Source organism: Phascolarctos cinereus, unplaced genomic scaffold, assembly GCF_003287225.1.
Source record: "Phascolarctos cinereus isolate Bilbo 61053 unplaced genomic scaffold, phaCin_HiC Scaffold_726;HRSCAF=1367, whole genome shotgun sequence".
Classification (NCBI taxonomy): domain Eukaryota; kingdom Metazoa; phylum Chordata; class Mammalia; order Diprotodontia; family Phascolarctidae; genus Phascolarctos; species Phascolarctos cinereus.
In genome coordinates, this window is record NW_027556098.1 from 379,958,641 (window position 1) to 379,977,145 (window position 18,505).

Genomic DNA, 18,505 nt, shown 5'->3' on the forward strand with positions numbered 1-18,505 from the left:
TTTGAAGTCAGAAGAGACCTGCTTTTTGCCCAGAGGCCTGTTTGTGTAAGGAGTGACTCCAATTTCTCTTTTCTCATAGCAGTTTCAACATTACCACAGAATAAGCCTTCAAGAAAAACCTGTTCAGCTGATAATGGAGAACCATTGGTAGGTCCCAGTATCTCATGATGCAGCTTGAACTGAGTTTGGTAGAACATAGTATGAATGAAGGCAAGAGAATGAAGAATGTCAGAGCTAGGAGAGCCCTTAGAACACAAAATGTCAGAGCTGGGAGGAGCCTTAGAACACAGAATGTCAGAGCTGAGAGGGCCCTTAGGACATGGAAATCAGAACTGGGAGGAACCCTAAAACAGAGGATGTCAGAGCTGGGAGGGAACTTAAAACAAAGAATGTTAGAACTTGAGAGTAATGTTAGATATAGAATATTTAAGTTGGAAAGGGAATTTAGAGATAGTAAGGCTTTAGATTCAGTATTTCCATTTCTAGGAGCCTGAAGATTGACATCCTCATGTCCTAGTCCTCCCACCTATTACCTCCTACATGAATGAAGAAAGACTGTATTTGGATTGACCTAACTTTATGTCCCTATCCTTCAAATTAACTTACAGTTAGAGTAGCATGGCGCTTATGAAGCTGAAGCTGACCATGCTCTTCCTGTTGGCTCCTCTGAACCAAGACTGAAGGATGATTATTCTCAATAATTTGCTGATAATTGGCATGTTTAATGGATCCATGATTTTATCAGCACAAGGACTTCCTCCCTCAGTACAGATGGCAACCTGTCCATTCCTACAAGATTCTTATACTGGTTTTTACATTGTAAAGTCCCACAGAGGACTGACCTATTCTGTCAGAAGCCTTCCTCTGGCTTGTAAAAACTTCTAGAGCCGGGCATGGTGGCTTGTCCCATCTGCCAGTTCTGAGCCTCAGTGAGTTACGTTGACTGGGCATCACCACTAAGTTTGGCATTATTATGATGAGCCTCTCATATTGGGGGGCCACCAGCTTGTCTAAGGAGGGGTGAACCAGCCCAGGTCATAAACAGAGCAGGTCAAAGCTCCCATGCCCATTAGTAGTGGGATGACCGGACCGAATCCCTGGACTTTCCTGGAGGACATGGAGAGAATTAGTCTTAAAAAAATAAAAATTAACAAAAAGAAACAAAAAACCTCTGGATACCATTGCCACACCTAAGCTGACCTTGTGCTGCTGTTAATTCTCACTACATTACCTGCCTCCTTCTTTTTTAGTCATATTTGCCCTTTAGAATATCTATTACTCAGGGGCAGCTAGGTGGCGCAGTGGATGGAGTACCAGCCCTGAAGTCAGGAGGACCTGAGTTCAAATCTGGCCTCAGACACATAACCCTTACTAGCTGTGTGACCCTGGGCAAATCACTTAACCCCTATTGCCTCACCAAAAGGAAAAAAAAAAGATAGAATGTCTATTATAGAATTTCTTGAGCACGTAACACCATGAGTAAGTTGTGTGTGTGTATATATATATAATATATACACATTTCAGTCAGTGTAGCTCACGAACCCTCCAGTGTCTTAGTAACCAATCACTTAGTCAACGATCCATTGTGAATTGAAGAAATGAATAAACCTGGCATTTGAGCCTCTTCTCCCTTAGCTAGATTCTGAGTCAGCAGACGTAAAGTCACTCTTCTCAGTGGCCGAAAACCTCCAAGTGCTTCCTCAGTGTTAGTGATGATTATTGGTGTTAGTCTCTCAGAGTCAGAGAATCTTACCCGCAGAGGGGAGGTCACCAGGCCCTACCCATTCCCGTCCAAAAGTCCCTTCGACATCATCCCTCCCACGGGCCATCCAGCCACTGCTTGAAGACTTCTGGGGAGAAGGAGCTGCCACCCCTCCAGGACCCATTCCTCGTTGGCATAGCTCTGATCGCCAGGCATCAATTTCAGGGAAAACTTCCTGGAAACTTGAAAACATTGACTTCTTTATAACTTCCACCTACTATTCCTGGGGCTGTCTTCTGGGGCCAAACAGAGCAAGCCCAATCTTCCTCCCACATAACAGCCCTTCAGATACTTGACCTCATTTATCACATTCTTTCTGAGTTTTCTCTTCCTCAGGCAAAACGTCTGCAGTTCCTTCAGCCTTTCTTCACGTGGCATAGGTTCGAGGCCCCTCACCAAACGAGCTGCCCTTGTTTGGATGGCCTCTGTCCTGGGAGTGTCCTTCCCTAATGGTGGAGCCCAGAACTGAACACAATGCCTCACGTGTGGTCTGACGAGGGCAGAGAACAGAGGGACTCTTCCCTCCTTTCTTCTTGGAAGCAATGCCTTTCTTATTGCAGCCCAAGACAGCGTTAGGATTTTTGGCTGTCACGTATTGGCCTCTTGTTGCATATGTTGACCCCCATACTGGCCTGGGCTTGGGGCACATTGCATGTGTGGATGGCTTTCTCGGCCCCTCCCTGCTCAGGGCTGTACTCACTCGTAGATGGAGATGTGCATCACCATCTCGGGTACAGCACGCGCCTATGGGGGCAATGGAGCATGGCATTGTTGGTTTGGCTAGAAATGGGAAAGCATAGAAGAAATGAACCCTGCACACTTCCAAGGCCTTAGGGTAGTTTTCTTTGCTCAGGTATTAGGACTTCATGCAAAAAATTGGAAGATAATCAGCAGTATGAATCAGTCTAAGGCTAAACTGAATGGTGGTATGGACAAGCACTGTAGGAGTTTGGGGAAGGGGGTCAGAGGATGGCATGGGTGGGAATGGTTAGGATTAGAGGAGGTGGGACCAAGTTGAATTGTGGATTGATGTGGAGAAGGGGACACTTAGAGGAGTGGGCTGTGTGTGTGTGCAAAGATAAGAGTGTACCAAATGTGGATGGATCACAGCCAATGGACCTGCCAGAACTTGATGAAGGAGGGAAAAAAGATAGAGAGCGTAGGCTCCACAGACAGGGAAGGGAAAGACTGCTTGGAACCTTTGCTCTCTGAAAACCACTGAGAAGGTCAAAGGAGGCACTGATGATGTTTTCACAACAGATCTCAGGGGTTGAGGGTGGGCCAGAGGCTGCCAGGGCTGGGCCTGGAGTAGGTGAGTGGAATACATATTCTTCAGCTGGAGGGATGAGGAAGAATGGAGGCAATCTAACATGGGGACAAGGTAGGGAAAAGATGGAGCAGTACATAGAACACTGGGCCTGGAGGCAGGAAGGCTTGAGTTCAAATCTGGCCTCAGACACTTAATGGGCTATGTGATCCTGGGCAAGTCACTTAATCGCTGTCCACCTCAGTTTCCTCAAATGTAAAACAGCAATGGCACCTACCTCTTGGGGTTGTTGTGAGAATCAAATGAGATATATGTAAAGCACTTAGCATGGTGCCTTGCACATAGTAGGTGCTATATATGCTAGCAATTATTATAATTGTTGTTATTACTAGATGGGGGCAAGGGCTAAAGATGGCAGCTGCAGCAGGAGCAGAAAGGGGTTTGGGAGGGGGAGAAACTAGTATTAGTGCAAAGTGCAAAGACTGGGAAAGCCTTGGGAATGGCCAGTCTTGAGTTTGAAACCTATTGGTGGCCCTTAATAGCTTCATGAAACTTCACCTTCTTGGGGCTCAGTTTCCTCATCTATAAAATGAGATTAATAATTTCTGCCCTACCTATTTAAGGAAAATGTTTTGTAAATCCTGCAGTGATAGAGCTTTGTGTGCTGGCATTGGTGGGGATGGGGTGGGGGTGGGACTGGAGCCACTGAGGGGTCTCAGCTTACGGGCCTTGGTTATCCCAGCAGGAAGAAGATCGCTACAAGCTAATGCTGAATAGGAGCGACAGTGAAAATATTGCCAGCAACTATTTCCGATCCAAACGGGCCAGCCAGATCCTCAGTACGGATCCCATGAAGAGTCTGGGTAGGGGATGCTTCTCATTTCCTCCTCCTCCTCCTTAATTCATAGCCTGTCTGAAAAAGTCTTGCTATAACTAGACCTGGCCAGACAACCCTGACACCCCTGGAGAGGATAGAGGGGAAGGGAAGAAAAAGTGGCTGTCCACGGAATCTTGGTCCCTCATCCAGGGTGGGACTCTTGGTCTATATTAGTGAGTCCATCAGTCAGTCAATCCATCTGTAAGCCAGGCACTGAGGTTACAGAGACTAAAATGAAGCATTCCCTGCCCTCGAGAAACTTACATTCTGTTGGGGGAGGGGAATAATATATACATATTTACAAATACATCAATTGGTCAATCAAAAATATTTCTTAAGCTTCTACTGTGGGCCAGGCACTGTCCAAGGTTCTGGGGATACAAAGACTAAAATGAAACAGCCCCTGCCCTCAAGGAGCTTACATTCTATTGAGGGGAATAATATGTCATACACCCACCCATATATATATATATACACATATAAATATGTGTAAAGTAATTGCAAGTTAATTTGGGAGGGAGGACTCTAACATATTAGGGGGAACAGGGAAGGCTTTGTGTAGAAGTCTTGGCAGAAGTGAAGGATTTTATGAAGCAGAAAGGAGGAATGTGCATTTTAGACACAGGGGATGCCAATGGCAAAATCACGGAAATGGGAGAAGGAATTACTAATGTCTTTTCTGAGACCTTGTTGTACACCTTAGAGGACAGGTAACTTGCCTAGGGTTACAGTGGCTACAAGGTCACTAAGTGGCATTGCTGGGATTCAAACCCAAATCTTAGTGCTGTAGGGGAGAACCAGGGGTCCACTGTAAGCAGAAGTTCTTCATTTCTTAGAGCTATCAAGAGGAGAGAACTTTGCTAACCTTCAGGTGCTATAGAAATGGAAATGATGATTACTAAGTTATAGTCACCAGGGACAGAGAAACTTGATCTGCCAAGGGCCAGTAATCAATAGAAAAAAAATATATAAAGGGATGGAACATACAGGTAAAAGGATCTCTTGGTTCTGTGGGCAGCTAGGTGGCATAGTGGACAGAGTACTTGGCTGGCAGTTAGGAAGACTCACTCTTGAGTTCATATCTGACTTCAGATACCTACTAGCTGTGTCATCCTGGGCAAGTCATTTAACCTTGTTTCCTCATCTGTAAAATGGGCTGGAAAAGGAAATAGAAAATCACTCTAGTATCTCTGCCAAAAAAACCCCAGATGAGGTCACAAAGAGTCAGACACGACTGAAAAAAGACTGAACAACAACTATACATAACCCCATCGACATGGCTTTTCCTTGAAGTGATGGAGATCACAGCTACCTGCCTACTCATCTTGGGTTACTCTTGCCAAGGTCCTTCCATAAAGTTATCCCTGATGGTCCATTCAACATGCTGAGAGTCTTCCTCTTGTTCTATTGACACTTGTTCTATATACCACTGGAGTGTACAGGCTATCTGTTGTCCTTTGCTCTCCCTCCATATTCATCTTTTTCTCCAGTCACACTTTTTATAGGTGATATCCTTTAGGCCAGAGGTGTCAAATTTGTAGCCAGATGTCTGGCACAGCCAGGAACCAGATGAAAAGGGAATTAGGAAATGTTTAGCAAAATAAGCAAGAATACAACATAACAGATAAATGTTGATTTGTGGGCTTCTGAGTCAATGTGCAGTCTATAGGGAAGTGTTTCTATCTGAACTTGGTCCCACCGCTTTAAACCACTTCTCTTGTATGATTTCTCACTCCCAATGGATTGAAGACTGCCTCTCTCCATTGCTCTATGGGGGATCATCAGTGGTAATTCTTTGGTGTATAAAACAACCTTTTCAATTTTTAAAAGCAAGCAATATACATCGTACTTGTGCAAAGCAAGATGTAGGAGGGAGAACATCTCTGACTTAAAGTCAGCAATCTTGGGTTTGAGTCCTGACCCTGCAGCATGACTGTAGGCAAGTCACCCAGTCTCTTTGGGCCTATTTCCTCTTATGTAAAATGGGGATAATACTAAGTCACCCAACTCACAGCCCTAGTGAAGAAAATTCTGTATGATCTGGAGTATTATGCTCTTTAATGAGCATCACATTTTAGACAGGATATTGACAAACTGAAGTACTTCCAGAGGATGGTGACCATTGACAACGAATTGGACAGCTGTAGTCCACATTATATGAGGATCCATTGAAGGAATTGGAGAGGTTTAACTTGGAGAAGAGACCACACAGAGAAATATCTTCTTCTCTTGGCTTCCCTGGCTTCTTCCTCTAAGCCCTAGCAAAAATCCCATCTTCTACAAAAAGCCTTTCCTGACCCCCTCAAATGCTCCACTAGAGTATGTGTTCCTTGAATGCAGAGATTACCTTTTTCCCTTCTGTGTGTCCTCAGTGCTTGGCACACAGCAGACTATTAATAAATGCTTACTGACTGACCCCCCCCCCCCCAAATCCTGTATAAATTGTAAGTCACTATCCATGGGAGCTCTTCTATAATGCTACTCAAACACACCAACAGGGCTAAGGTCTCATTAATCTCTCCAACAACGCAGATTACAACCTATCCCTGTGTGCCTGCCCTTTGTGACCCTTGTCCGTGTCCTTCCTTAAATTCATCACTGGGGGTCCATCCAGCGCGCGGAGGGGCAGCCGGTGTCTTCCTTCCTTTCCCTTGACGTTGCAAAGATATGTGTATGTAACGATAATTCTGATCACTTAAGCAACAAACAGTTCAATACCTTGCTTAGGTATCAGCTTGTACAATGGAAAGAACATTACCCTTCAAGGCATAAAAGTCCTGGGTTCCAAGACCTGGTTCTGCCCCTTGCTATCAATGTGACCTTGAGTCCCAACCATGCTCCAAGCCTACATTTCCTCGTCTGTAAGATGGGGTTTGCAATATTTCCCAAAGCGCTATGAATGGGAGTCATTTTTCTCAGGGTGCTTTATTTTATGTCTGTAGACTTATCACCCCTACTAAGTTCCTTAAATGCAAGGACTTGGGTCTTATGCTGCCTATCATATTTTGCACAAAGTAGGTGAGTGAAGGTGAGTGAAGCAGTGGATGGATGGATAGATGGCCACTTCTGTAAGCTCTGTTTCCTTCAGGATTCCTCATTTGATTTCCTTGTCTCCCTTGCCTCCGCAGCTCACCATAACTCACCGCCCGGGCTCAATTCCTCCCTGAACAACGCCTCTTCCATCCTGACACCCATCTCACCCACCCAGGCCACGGACATGCCCCAGCCTCGGCCCTTCCGTCTCGAGTCCCTGGACATCCCCTTTGCCAAGGCCAAGCGCAAGAAAAGCAAAAGTAACTTTGGCAATGAGCCCCTCTGAGCTCCGCACCCCCCACCCCACCCCGCCCCGCCCGGAGCTAGCTGCCCCTGTCCTGGCCCTGCTAGACTCTGCCTCCCCTCTCCTCCGGCCGGGGGGAGGGGGTGCGGAGGGTGCCAGCTGGCCCTGGGCCAGGGACAGCTCCTCCAGCCTGCCCTCAGCCTGCCTGGCTGGCAGGACTGAGGCAAGGAAAGACTCCTTGCGCTTCATGATCCGGACACCTGTCCAACCCCTCCAACAGCTCTGTTCTCGCTCCTAAAAAAGGGACACAGCAGTAGCTGTTTTCCTGCCCCCCACTCCCCCCCATTTTGTTTGCACCTGCAGCCTGAGCCCCCCTGAGAACCTGCCAGCCAGTGGTGATCCTGACGGACCTTAGCAGACCACCCCTCCCCAAACGCACCACCGCCAAGGGTTTTCTGGGGGGCCACCCTTCAGGGTTAATTGCATGGATGAGACTGGAACGAAAGCCATTTGACCAGAGGGAGGGAGAGGGTCCTTCTTTGGCCTCTCCTGCTGACTGAGCTTTGGATTCCTGATGAGAAAAATAAATGGCGCGTCCAGATGGATGGAGGGACAAGCCCTGGCCTCCCTGCGGAGCCCCCGGCTCTAGGTGGGAGCCGGCCCTCCCCAACGAACACGGGGAGCCTCCCACGGAGCTGGCACATTAAACTGCCTCATTCTGACAAGCTCCCCCGGAGCGACTCCTCTCTGTTGTTTTAAGAACCCCTTCTGGGCTCTGTTTTACCCAAGGTGCCCGTCTAGCAGGGCCATCCGGAGCTGGGCCCCTCAGGTGCCCCCAAAACGGGGAGTCTGGGAAGGGGAGGTAACATGGTATGGGGGAAGGTGGGATGTAAGGAGTTAGATGAGGCGGCTTCAAACCCAGGCTTCTGCCCCTATCTATATTATGTGTCTAACCTTGGCCAAGTCCCTTGAGCCCTTGTCAGTTTCCTCATAGGCAAAAATAGACAATTGAACTACATGTCTCTACAGCGAGGACCCTAAGAAGCACGATTTAATAGGCTCCTGGAGTGTTCTTCCTGACTCCTATGTCTTCCTCCTCCATCTCATCCGCCCCATTTATGACCATTGTCTTAAAACATTACTGATAGGCATGCATTTACAAATCATACCCTCAAGTCAGTTCAATTCCATAAACACTAAATGCCTACTCTGTAAATATGCAAGTGACTTACTGGGTGGGAAGCCAGAGGACTAGCTTCAGAATCAGGAAGCCTTGGGCTGGAGACCTTCCTGACACCTGAGTACGTCATTTAACCTGTGTCCCAGGCAACTCTATAGTATCTGCATCAGATCAGGGGTCATTTCACACCAGGAAATCACACTTATGATGAAAGTAACAACATTTATATAGGGCTTTAAGATTCCTAAAGTCATTTGCAACTATCTTATTTTTATCCTCATAAACCTTGGAAGTAAGTGGTGCTAACTCAGGCACTGAGGTTAAGTGACTCAGTATTTTTTTTTTTAACTTTTCCAAGTGAGTAGGAGGCAATAGGGAGTCACTGAAGGTTTCTGAGCAGGAGTGACCTGGTCAGATGGACCTTGGATTGATCTGGAAGCAGAATGGAGAGGGGACTGGACACCGGAAAACAAGGAGGATGTTGCAGTACTTCGGGGCGCCTTCCTAGGAGTGGTTCAGGGCGTGAGAACAAGGGGATGGAAAGAGCAGCTCCAAGGCCGTTGCCTCGTGGTGTGACCTTGGGCCAGTTCGCCCTCTCTGGGCCTCAGTGTTCTCATCTACAAAATGGGGGCGGGGACCCGGTGGCCTCCAAGGTTCTTTTCAGTCCCGAGGTCCAGTGTCGGCCCCCCTCCCGCCCCCCTAGGCCTGCAGCGGGGTGGCGTGGTCAGCAAACTCGAGTGGGAGGACAGGCGCTGCAGGAGGGGCTGGGGGGCGGAGGACGCACGGTGTGATGGGAAGAGCTCCAGGTACTAGCTCTGCGACGAGCCGGAAAGGGGCTGCCCCTCTGGGGCGGGCGTTACTGATTGGTCTCCTCTGCAGAGCTGGCTCATCGGGATTGACGCGTTCCCTAGGTGGCGAGGGCGGGACGTCGTCCTTCCTACCCAATGGGCTTCAAGAGTCTTCCCCCCCCCGCCCTTCGGGAGCTTCCGCTCGTGCTGCCAGTACACTTCCACCCGGACTTCCGGGAGGCCGAATTGCTACCGGCGCCCGCTCGTGGCGATTGGACGGCTGCGGCCGCGGCACTTCCGGGGCGGCATTCCGGGGCACTGTGGCGGCGGGAGGAAGATGGAGGCTGGCCCCGTGTCTGCCGCTCGCCAGTCCTGCCGCGCCCCCGCCTCCGTGCGGGCTCCGAGCCTGCTCCTCCTGCTCCTGCTGCCGCTGCTGAGACTCGACACCGCCAGCGCCAGCGCCGGAGCGCGCCGGACCCTCGTGCTGCTGGAGAACGTCAACCTGCGCGAGACACACTCGCTCTTCTTCCGGAGCCTGGCGGGTGAGGAGGCGGGGGGCGTGTGCTAGGGGAGGGCGCTGTGGGGGGAGGGGGCGGAGGCCTGCGCTGGGGGAGAGGGACCCCCGGGAGATGGGGGTGTTGTCTTCTGCGAGAAGTGAATTGACCACGAAGTGGGGGCATAGGTAGGAGGGGAAGGCAGCTTCGGGGGCTGTGGGGTAAGAACGGGGGTCGTGGAGAGGTCACGAGGGTGAGGAGTCTAGGGGAGGAGATGGAAGGATTGAGGTGGGGGAGGTCCCGGGCTGACCGAGAAGGGGCGGCCTTGGGATGGGTTGGAATGCCCTCTCCCTGCATCCTCTTTCCCCCCGGCTTCCTTCTGTGCTTAGGTATAGAGCCCCCAGCCTTAGACACTTATGTATGACCCTGGGCAAGTCACTTAATCCTGTTTGCCTCAGTTTCCACATCTGTAAAATGAGCTGGAGGAGGAAATGGCAAGCCACTCCAGTATCTGCCAAGAAAACCCAAATGGCGTTATGAAGAGTCAGACATAACTCAACAACAGAAGTCCTGTCTTGGGCAAGAAGCTTTTCCATTTCCCTCAGTGTTAGTTCCTTCCTTTTAAGACTGTCTTAATTTGTCTGTCGCTTGTTTGTACCAAGGCATTGGCTGGGTGTCTCTCCCTTAGGATCTTGTGCTCCATGAGGGCCAGGGCTTATCTGTTACCTTTCTCCGCATCCTTTGCACAATGCCCTTCGATTAGTAGGTGCTTCTTCTTGTGGAGTCGTTTCAGTCGCACCCCTCTCTTTGTGAGCCCGTTTGGGGTGTAGTTTGCCATTTCTTTCTCCAGCTCTTTTACAGATGAGGAAACTGAGGCAGACAGGGTGAAGTGACTTGCCTAGGGTCATACAGCTAGGAAGTGTCTGAGGCTGGATTTGAATTTGGGTCTTGCTGATTCCAGGGCCCTTGTAGGTATTGATTAGTTTCATCGCCTCAAACCTTCTTCCCCTCACTCCCCCAGTCTTCTGTAGCCTAATCTTGTCTATGTCTTCTGGCATCTACCCCGCTGTCCTTTGGTTCTTTTAATAGATCAGAAGTACTAAGAGCTTAGTTCTTTCGGAATTGAACTGTCATGGCAAGATAAAAAATTGATAATACATTAGAAGAAGGCTTCATTTCTACATTTTCGTATGTCATGGCAGAAGATATAATCAGTTAACACTCAGAGAAGTGTGTCTTTGTGGGGCAAATGGGTTTCTCAATATATACTATTTCCCATAGATACTTAGAGTATACAGAAAACAGCCATTCTGACTTTAGGATGGTAGCAACTGGCCTTGTTCATTGTGTTTCAGAGTAGGAGATACAGATATTTTCTGTCTGCTACTCTGGCATTGACTTCGTGGGTCCTAGATAGTGGATTTTGTCTTTTGATTGGCATTAGAATTAGGTATAATTGCTCATTTATACTTGAAATGAAGGCATATTAAAAAATGGGATTACTCATGTCAAGGGAAAATGCAGGACCCCTTTCTACCTGCTACCACATGTCCTTGATCAGTTCATTACACATAAAGAATTAAATTATCATTAATATTCATGTATGATCTATGAACTGTGTGCCCCATTGCTGAAGGGAATCAAGGAAAGCTGAATGGAGGTGGTGGCATTTATATGAGTAAGCTTGGCCTTCCAAGGTAAGTAGGATTTTAACACATAGAGATTTGGGGAGGACAGCACAGGTTTAGGGAAGGCCTAGAAAACGTTTCGTCTCACTCCTGTCTAATCCTTAGAAGGGAGATTTCAGTGGGGCCTGTGGTCTTTGTGCCTTGACGTGTGTAGTGTCATTGCCTCCTTATTTATTTTCTTGCAGACCGTGGCTTTGACCTCACCTATAGGACTGCTGATGACCCCAGCCTGTCTCTTATTAAGTATGGGGAGTTCCTATATGACAATCTTATCATCTTCTCTCCTTCTGTGGAAGGTAAGTGTTTGTGGTCCTGAGCAGGGAGCATCTGACCTTGAAGAGAGAGGCCCAGGTAGTAGAGACGGTGCTGAAGCAACAGTCACTCTGTCCTCAGCCTGCCTTTTGTTGTTGCTGTCCTCAAAGAAGCCTTCTTTATTACAGATGGTCCACTTTCAGGTCCCCAAAGTTAGGGGTGGGTGGTGCAGAGCCTTCACCAGCCATTACCAGATGGACCAGGCAGCTGACCCAGGCTGCCTGCTGTTGTGTTGAGGCTGGGGTCGATGCTTAAAAGGTTTCCTAGAAGCAGAAGGGGAATCAGCAATACAGTGATTTGTTCCCATGACAGGGGCAGCTCCCAGCCCCCTTCATTCGCCATCACATCTGTTTTGTGTCCACACTGTCCAGCACTGTGCATAAGCATGGAGGACAGAAGCATAACTGACTAGATGGGGGTGGGGTGAGATGGGAAAGGAAGGGAAACCACAAACAGGGGAGGATCAGGTAAGTGCAAAGGATGAAGTCCCATCAAAGAGCTGAAAGGAATTTGAGGTGAGAGTGTTTACTTTTGTTGGAGGTAGAAAGTAGGGTTAGATAAGACTTCCTGGTGTAGGTAGTGCCCAAGCTGGGCCCGCTACGTCTCTGATCTTTGTGGGGCAGAATCCTTGAGACAGTAGTGACTCATTGTGCCTTGATTTCTTTCAGATTTTGGAGGCAATATTAATGTAGAGACCATCAGTTCTTTTATTGATGGAGGGGGCAGTGTCTTGGTGGCTGCCAGCTCAGACATTGGTGAGTATGGCCTTTCCTTGAATTCAAGACACAGGCTATTTTTCATTTTCTTGGCGCACCCCCCCCCCCAATCACAAGTGCAGATTGTCAGATTAGTATTTGCCTAGCCTGGGTGAGCTGGAACAACATGGCAATGCCATCATACCCCGACCTTGTTTCTCTACGGTTCTAACTGTGGTATATTGGAAAGAAAATTGGTGTGGAGTCAGGAGACAAGTTCAGAGCCCAGCTCTGTAACTCATAGTGTGATGAGAGACTGGCCAAATCTCTTAGGTCCTTGGTTTTGGAGGTGATGATTCTTGTATTGTTATTTCTTTTTACCCAACTGGATTGTTGTGAGACTCAAAGGGGGTAGATATTTTAAACCAAAACGTGCTGTATGGTTATAAGTTGCTGTTATTGTGAGTAAAGGAAATAGAAGCTGTGAGCCTGGTGTGGGGCCCTAAAAGATTCTTTTTTTTGGGAGGGGGTGGGAGGATTCCTCCCCTCCCTTCGTTATGGAACTTGTGATCCAGAAGAAGAGAGGCAAAGGGGAAGAGACTGTACACAGGGTGGGAGATAGACTGTCTTGTATTGGAACTATCAGTTTGGCAAAAATGTAGAGTGTATGATGGGGAGTGAGTGTCAGAGAGAGACAGAGATAGAGATTTCAGTCTGGAAGGGGGTGTGTTTGTATGTGTGTGACCAGTCTGGAAAGGTGGGTAGGAGCCTGCGTGTGAAATGCTGTAGATACCAGAGGGGGTTGTATTTTACCTGGAGGCAAGGAGAAGCCATTGGAACTTCTTGAGCAGCTGAGTATCTTCGGTAGTTGTGGGCTTTAGGAAGATCACTTTGGCAGCCAAGTGGAGGATGGAATCGAGAGGGCCTGGAGTCAGGGAGACCAGCTGGGAAGCCATGAAGAGAGAGACCACTGACCTAAGGTAGTAGGTATGTGGAGAGAAGGGGGCAGATGCTCAGGAGGGAAAATCAACAAGACTTAACAGCTGATTGCATACGAAGGAGAATGAGTCAAGGATGTTTCTGAGGTTGTGAACTTTGGCGAGTAGAAGAAGTGGGTTTAGGGGGAAACGTAACGAATTCTGTTTCAACCACGTTGAGTTTGAGTCGTCTATGGGACAGTCAGGTGGAGATGTAGGGCAGGCAGTTGGTTTTATGGAATGGAATTTGAGAGATGAGGTGTAGCTATATAGATGTGGTATTGTCTTCAGAGATATAATAGTTGATCCCGTGGGAGGAAATGAGAGAGAATGTAGAGTAGGAATCAGCCTGGAGTTCTTGAACTTGGTTTTTAAAAAACATTAATTTGATAACTGTTTCAATATAATTGGCTTACCTTATAATCCTGTGTATTTATTTTATGCATATGAAAACATTCTGAGAAGGGTGTCCGTAGTCATCACACAGACTGCTAAAGGGGTCTGTCACACAAAACTTGGGCCTAAGAACTAGGCCCAGGACAGAGGCCTGGAGTTCATCCATACAAAGAGACAGGTGGATCATGAGTGAACGTGCAAAGGAGACTGAGAAGGAGCATTCTGACTGTGCAGAAGGGAACTCTGACAGAACAGCCTTTTGAAATGCAGGGAGGAGGAAAGAGTATCCAGAAGTAGGAGTGGGGTCTGGCTCACTGTCGTAGATGCTTCAGGTTGGTCCAGAATGATGAAGACTGAGAAGAATGCTGTTGGTGACCTCAGAGAGAGCACTTTAATTGGAGTGGTAGGGACAGTGTCTTGGGAGAAAGTGGAGACAGTGAGAAGGGACAGCTTTTTCTAGGAGTTTGGCTGTGAGCAGGAGCGATTCAGTCCAATAGCTTGAGGCAGAGATGGGGAACATGTAGCCTTGAGGCTGCAGGTTCCCCACTCCTGGCGCTTGAGAGGATGGTCAAGGATGGGGGAGATGGGAGAGTGTTTATAAGCAGCAGGGAAGGAACCAGTGGATAAAAAGAGGTTGAAAATTAGGAAGAGAATGAGAATGATCAAAGGGGTAAGCTCCTAGGGGAGAGAGGGATGGAGGGTACAGGTAAAGGGCTTGGCCTTGGCCAGAAACTGAGAAGCACCTCCTTGAGCTTAGAGCAAAAGGGATTGAGGTGGAGGGGACTGGAGCTAAAGAACTGGCGAGAAGAGGGAACATGATAGATGGCCTTGACATTTAGATTTTTTGGCCCCTAAATGTGATGCTTGGGCTGACAGGCAGGCAGTGGAAAATGCCACACACAACTTGTTTCTTTTTGGTCCCTAAGTCCCTATCTTTAACTTGTAAAGGCTAAGCTGGGCATTTCCTGGTCTAGGTGACCCACTGAGGGAGCTGGGCAGTGAATGTGGGATTGAATTTGACGAGGAGAAAACAGCTGTCATTGACCATCACAACTATGACATCTCTGACCCTGGAGAGGTAAGGACCCAGTCTCCGTGATGCAGGCAGAGAAGGGAAGGGCCGTGGTGGGAGAGCAGCACTGTGTGGGAGGCACCTTCTCTTTATCATCTCTGCCTTTCCCTCCGTTCCTCACAGCACACACTCATCGTGGCAGACACTGAAAACCTCCTCAAGGCCCCGACCATTGTAGGAAGAACATCCCTCAATCCCATCTTGTTTCGGGGTGTTGGGTAAGTGATCCAGCAAAGGCCGGCAGAGACCTCCATGAAGTGGGAGGCGGGGTGTCACTTTTTCCTTCCCATAGAAAATGGTAGAAATTTTCCCTGGGTACAAAACAAAACTCAGCGTTCTTTGGCTATTAGTTTGCCCCTGTGAGCATAACAGTGTTATTCTGTTCTTTGTCATTGGGAGTCAGACTTCATTTTCTCAGGATAGAAAGTGTCAGTTTGTTTGGTTATTTTAAAATGGGACTCACCCCTGGGGAAAATAGCCACTAGGGTACTCCAGGTGCCACCTGCTTGGCTCAGCATTGGGGCACGTCTGTATGGTAAGTCCTGTGTATGCACTGGCTTCCTTTCTTTCTCCTGTAGGATGGTTGCTGATCCCGATAATCCTCTGGTACTGGATATTCTAACAGGCTCCTCTACTTCATATTCCTTTTTCCCAGACAAACCCATCACACAGGTGAGTGCCCACTGGAGCACCTATGATACCAGCCCTGTCGTTAGGAGGCTTCAAGTAACCCAGCCCTTGGGCATCTGGCGACAGGTGACACATGTCTTTCTTGTACTGACTCTAGGGGCAGAATTTGGATGAGCAAATCAGACCTTGGGATGGTGGACTTTGAAAGCTGGGGTGCTGGGTAGGAAGTGGAAGGACATTTAAGAAAGCTAGGGTCAACTACGATTTCAGGGTTTGGGCCAGGGCCCAAGCCGACAAGAAGCTGACTTAATCTTGTTTTGTTGTTAGTATCCCCATGCAGTGGGGAAGAACACCCTCCTGATTGCAGGCCTCCAGGCCCGGAATAACGCCCGAGTCATCTTCAGCGGCTCCTTGGACTTCTTCAGTGATGCCTTCTTTAACTCGGCTGTGCAGAAGGCCAGCCCTGGCTCACAGAGGTATGGCCCACAGGGTCTGGTGAGAGAGCTAGGAGTGTCCACAGGCAGGGCTAGCTTAGCTCTTCCTAGATGTACACAGCACATCATCCTCTGGAGTCATTTAAAGCATTTTCCTACGTGTGATGTAGAGCCAGGAATATTAGAAGCTTACTTCTAGTTTTTAAAGATGTCTGTAGGAGAGAAGTAGATGGTAACCTCCCTGGGGGCTCTCTTTCCTCTTCTTGGCTCTTCAGTGAAACCTTTGGGGTTCTTCTAAGTGATTCCAGGTTGTCACTTGGCCCTCATGACTAAATCGTTCCACCTTTGCGTCTCAGCCTCCTCCTTCGTAAAGAGAGGGTTATCTGATCCTTTCCAGCTTGGAGTCCTTTGATCCCAGCGTGGCGCAGTGTGCCTTTCCCTTCAGGCCAGCACAAGGATGTTGCTGTCAGCTGGAGTGTGTCGCTTCCCCTTTCTTTCTAGCCTGGGGCCTCAGGGCTGCTTAGCCATCGCGGTTCCCATCTTTTTTTGTCTGTCTTGTACAGGTACTCCCAAACAGGCAACTACGAGTTGGCGGTTGCTTTGTCTCGATGGGTGTTCAAGGAGGAGGGTGTGCTTCGGGTAGGGGCTGTATCTCATCATCGAGTTGGAGAGAAGGCCCCACCCAGTGCTTACACTGTCACAGACCTCGTGGTAAGGACCTGTGGGGGCAAGGAGGCTATGGAGTGTATGTTTTGCTTGAGAAGGGTTCAATGCAAAACTTGGTGATGAGGAATTAAGAGGACATGTCTGTGTACCCCAGAGATACCGTTTGTGGGTGAGGGGCAGTAGCTGACTTTTATCTGGTTGTGATTATTTCTAGGCCTTTTCAGTGGTCTTGTGTGTGTGTGTATGTGTGTGTGTGTGTGTGTGTTGGGGGGGGCGGGGGTCAGATCAGCGACCATGGCCTTTGTCGTGCCCTGCTTAACCCCACCTTGTGCCTTAGGAGTATAGCATTGTGATCGAGAAGCTCTCCGAAGGCAAGTGGGTCCCCTTTGATGGAGATGACATTCAGCTAGAGTTTGTTCGGATTGATCCTTTTGTGAGGACTTTCTTGAAGAGGAAGGGTAAGTCTCAGTCTGGAGGCCAGGCAGCCTCCCTCTCCCCACCAGGCAGGGTGGTCCTAGACTGGCTTTATTAGCTGTACAGTTATTGGTAGCTCCCACTTTTCCTCACAGTGGTATTTAGCCACAGCCCCTTTGACTCCCTATCTGGATCCCAACATGCTGAAATAGGGTGGGGAGGAACATGCAGGCAACAGTGCAAGCACCTGCCTCCAGTGGGTAATCACAGTGTCCTAAAAAAGTGGGTTAGACGTAGGAGGGATGAGATCTTGAGTTCAAATTCTGACTCTTGACACAGCCTGCCTGGCTGGGCTACCTTGCTTTTGGGGTTAAGACAGGACACCCTTTGAATTCTATTCTGATGTGGTTGGGGCTTTTCTAGGTGGCAAGTACAGCGTCCAGTTCAAGTTGCCAGATGTCTATGGGGTCTTCCAGTTCAAAGTGGATTACAATCGGTTGGGCTACACTCACTTGTACTCCTCTACTCAGGTAAGCAGCTGATGGCTCCGGATGGGCAAAACCATGTGCTCAGGTGCCCAGCCAAGCGATCATTCTAGACCAGTCTGCTCCCTCTTTTGTCTTTCTCACAGGTGTCTGTGCGGCCCCTTCAGCACACACAGTACGAGCGATTCATCCCCTCGGCCTTCCCTTACTACGCAAGTGCTTTCTCTATGATGGCTGGACTCTTTCTCTTCAGCGCCGTCTTTTTGCACATGAAAGAGAAAGAAAAATCTGATTGAAGAGGCAGAGCCCTTGGACCCTCACGGGCTGTTGGCTTGGCAAGTGTGGGTGGCCTGGACCAGCCTGACCTCTCTGAGAGACAATTGGGTTACCAGGGGTGGGGCATCATTTCTCTTCCAGCATCTCTGCCCTGGGGTCTTCTGTGGCTGAAGCCACCCATTCCCACTTGTGAAATAAAAATAGGTGTTCCCCTAACTGGTTCCTGATCCATGTAAAACACAAGCCACACAGAGTCACATTCTACCTGTACTCAAAACATCTTTTGTCCATTGGCTCTCTGTATCAGATCACTAAAAACCATATTAGGGCAATGACTCCTTAAGCCATTGCTAGTGTGTTTTTATGAACTATTTTGCATTTAAATGATACCAAACAGTATCTGTGACAACTGATATATATATATGTATAAACATATACATATATCTGTCTCTATCTAAAAATTGGCTCTCGCCTCTGGATATTAGAACTGTTCTTGCCCCCATTTTATAGATGAGATTCAGAGGTCTGTGAAGCTTGCAGTTGTCACAACCAAGCCTTGGACCCAGGTTTCCTTATAGCCGAAAGTTTAGGGTAACTGGGCCTGAGCTTTTTTTTTTTTTTAAACTATATGAGATGTTTGTGAAGAGGTATTATTTTTGTCCCCAAACATAAAACCACACAAAGTCCCTATTATTCATTTCAAGGCATACTGTACCTTTGTAAACATGCATTTAATTCTTGAAAGTAGCTCCTGCAAGAGACCTTAGTCAGAAGGATGCTCCACAGCACACTTACTTCTGTTTCTTGAGATGCTG

The 18,505-nt window shown here is 48.3% G+C and overlaps 2 protein-coding genes across 13 annotated transcripts in view; both read left to right on the forward strand.

Annotated features, from left to right (window-relative positions):
- Positions 1-7,908, forward strand: part of KIF17 (kinesin family member 17) — a 60,717-nt gene extending 52,809 nt beyond the window's left edge. For 3 of the 12 annotated variants that reach the window (XM_020973147.2, XM_020973148.2, XM_020973140.2), the window contains 3 exons: positions 80-147; positions 3,772-3,892; positions 7,035-7,908. In XM_020973147.2, coding sequence (XP_020828806.1) covers positions 80-147; positions 3,772-3,892; positions 7,035-7,225 — 380 coding nt within the window. In that variant the 3' untranslated portion in view covers positions 7,226-7,908. Of the gene's footprint in view, positions 1-79; positions 148-3,771; positions 3,893-7,034 lie in introns of those variants that run through there. The other 9 variants (XM_020973145.2, XM_020973142.2, XM_020973143.2 and 6 more) reach the window with 9 other exon arrangements.
- Positions 7,909-9,153: 1,245 nt separating this feature from the next.
- DDOST (dolichyl-diphosphooligosaccharide--protein glycosyltransferase non-catalytic subunit) lies at positions 9,154-17,906 on the forward strand. Its single transcript, XM_020973157.2, is given in 12 exon segments — positions 9,154-9,327; positions 9,330-9,693; positions 11,519-11,629; positions 12,314-12,400; positions 14,688-14,791; positions 14,909-15,003; positions 15,364-15,457; positions 15,743-15,891; positions 16,413-16,560; positions 16,853-16,973; positions 17,353-17,459; positions 17,561-17,906. Coding segments are annotated over 12 exon segments (1,704 nt in total). The 3' UTR covers positions 17,711-17,906.
- Positions 17,907-18,505: the final 599 nt, after the last annotated feature.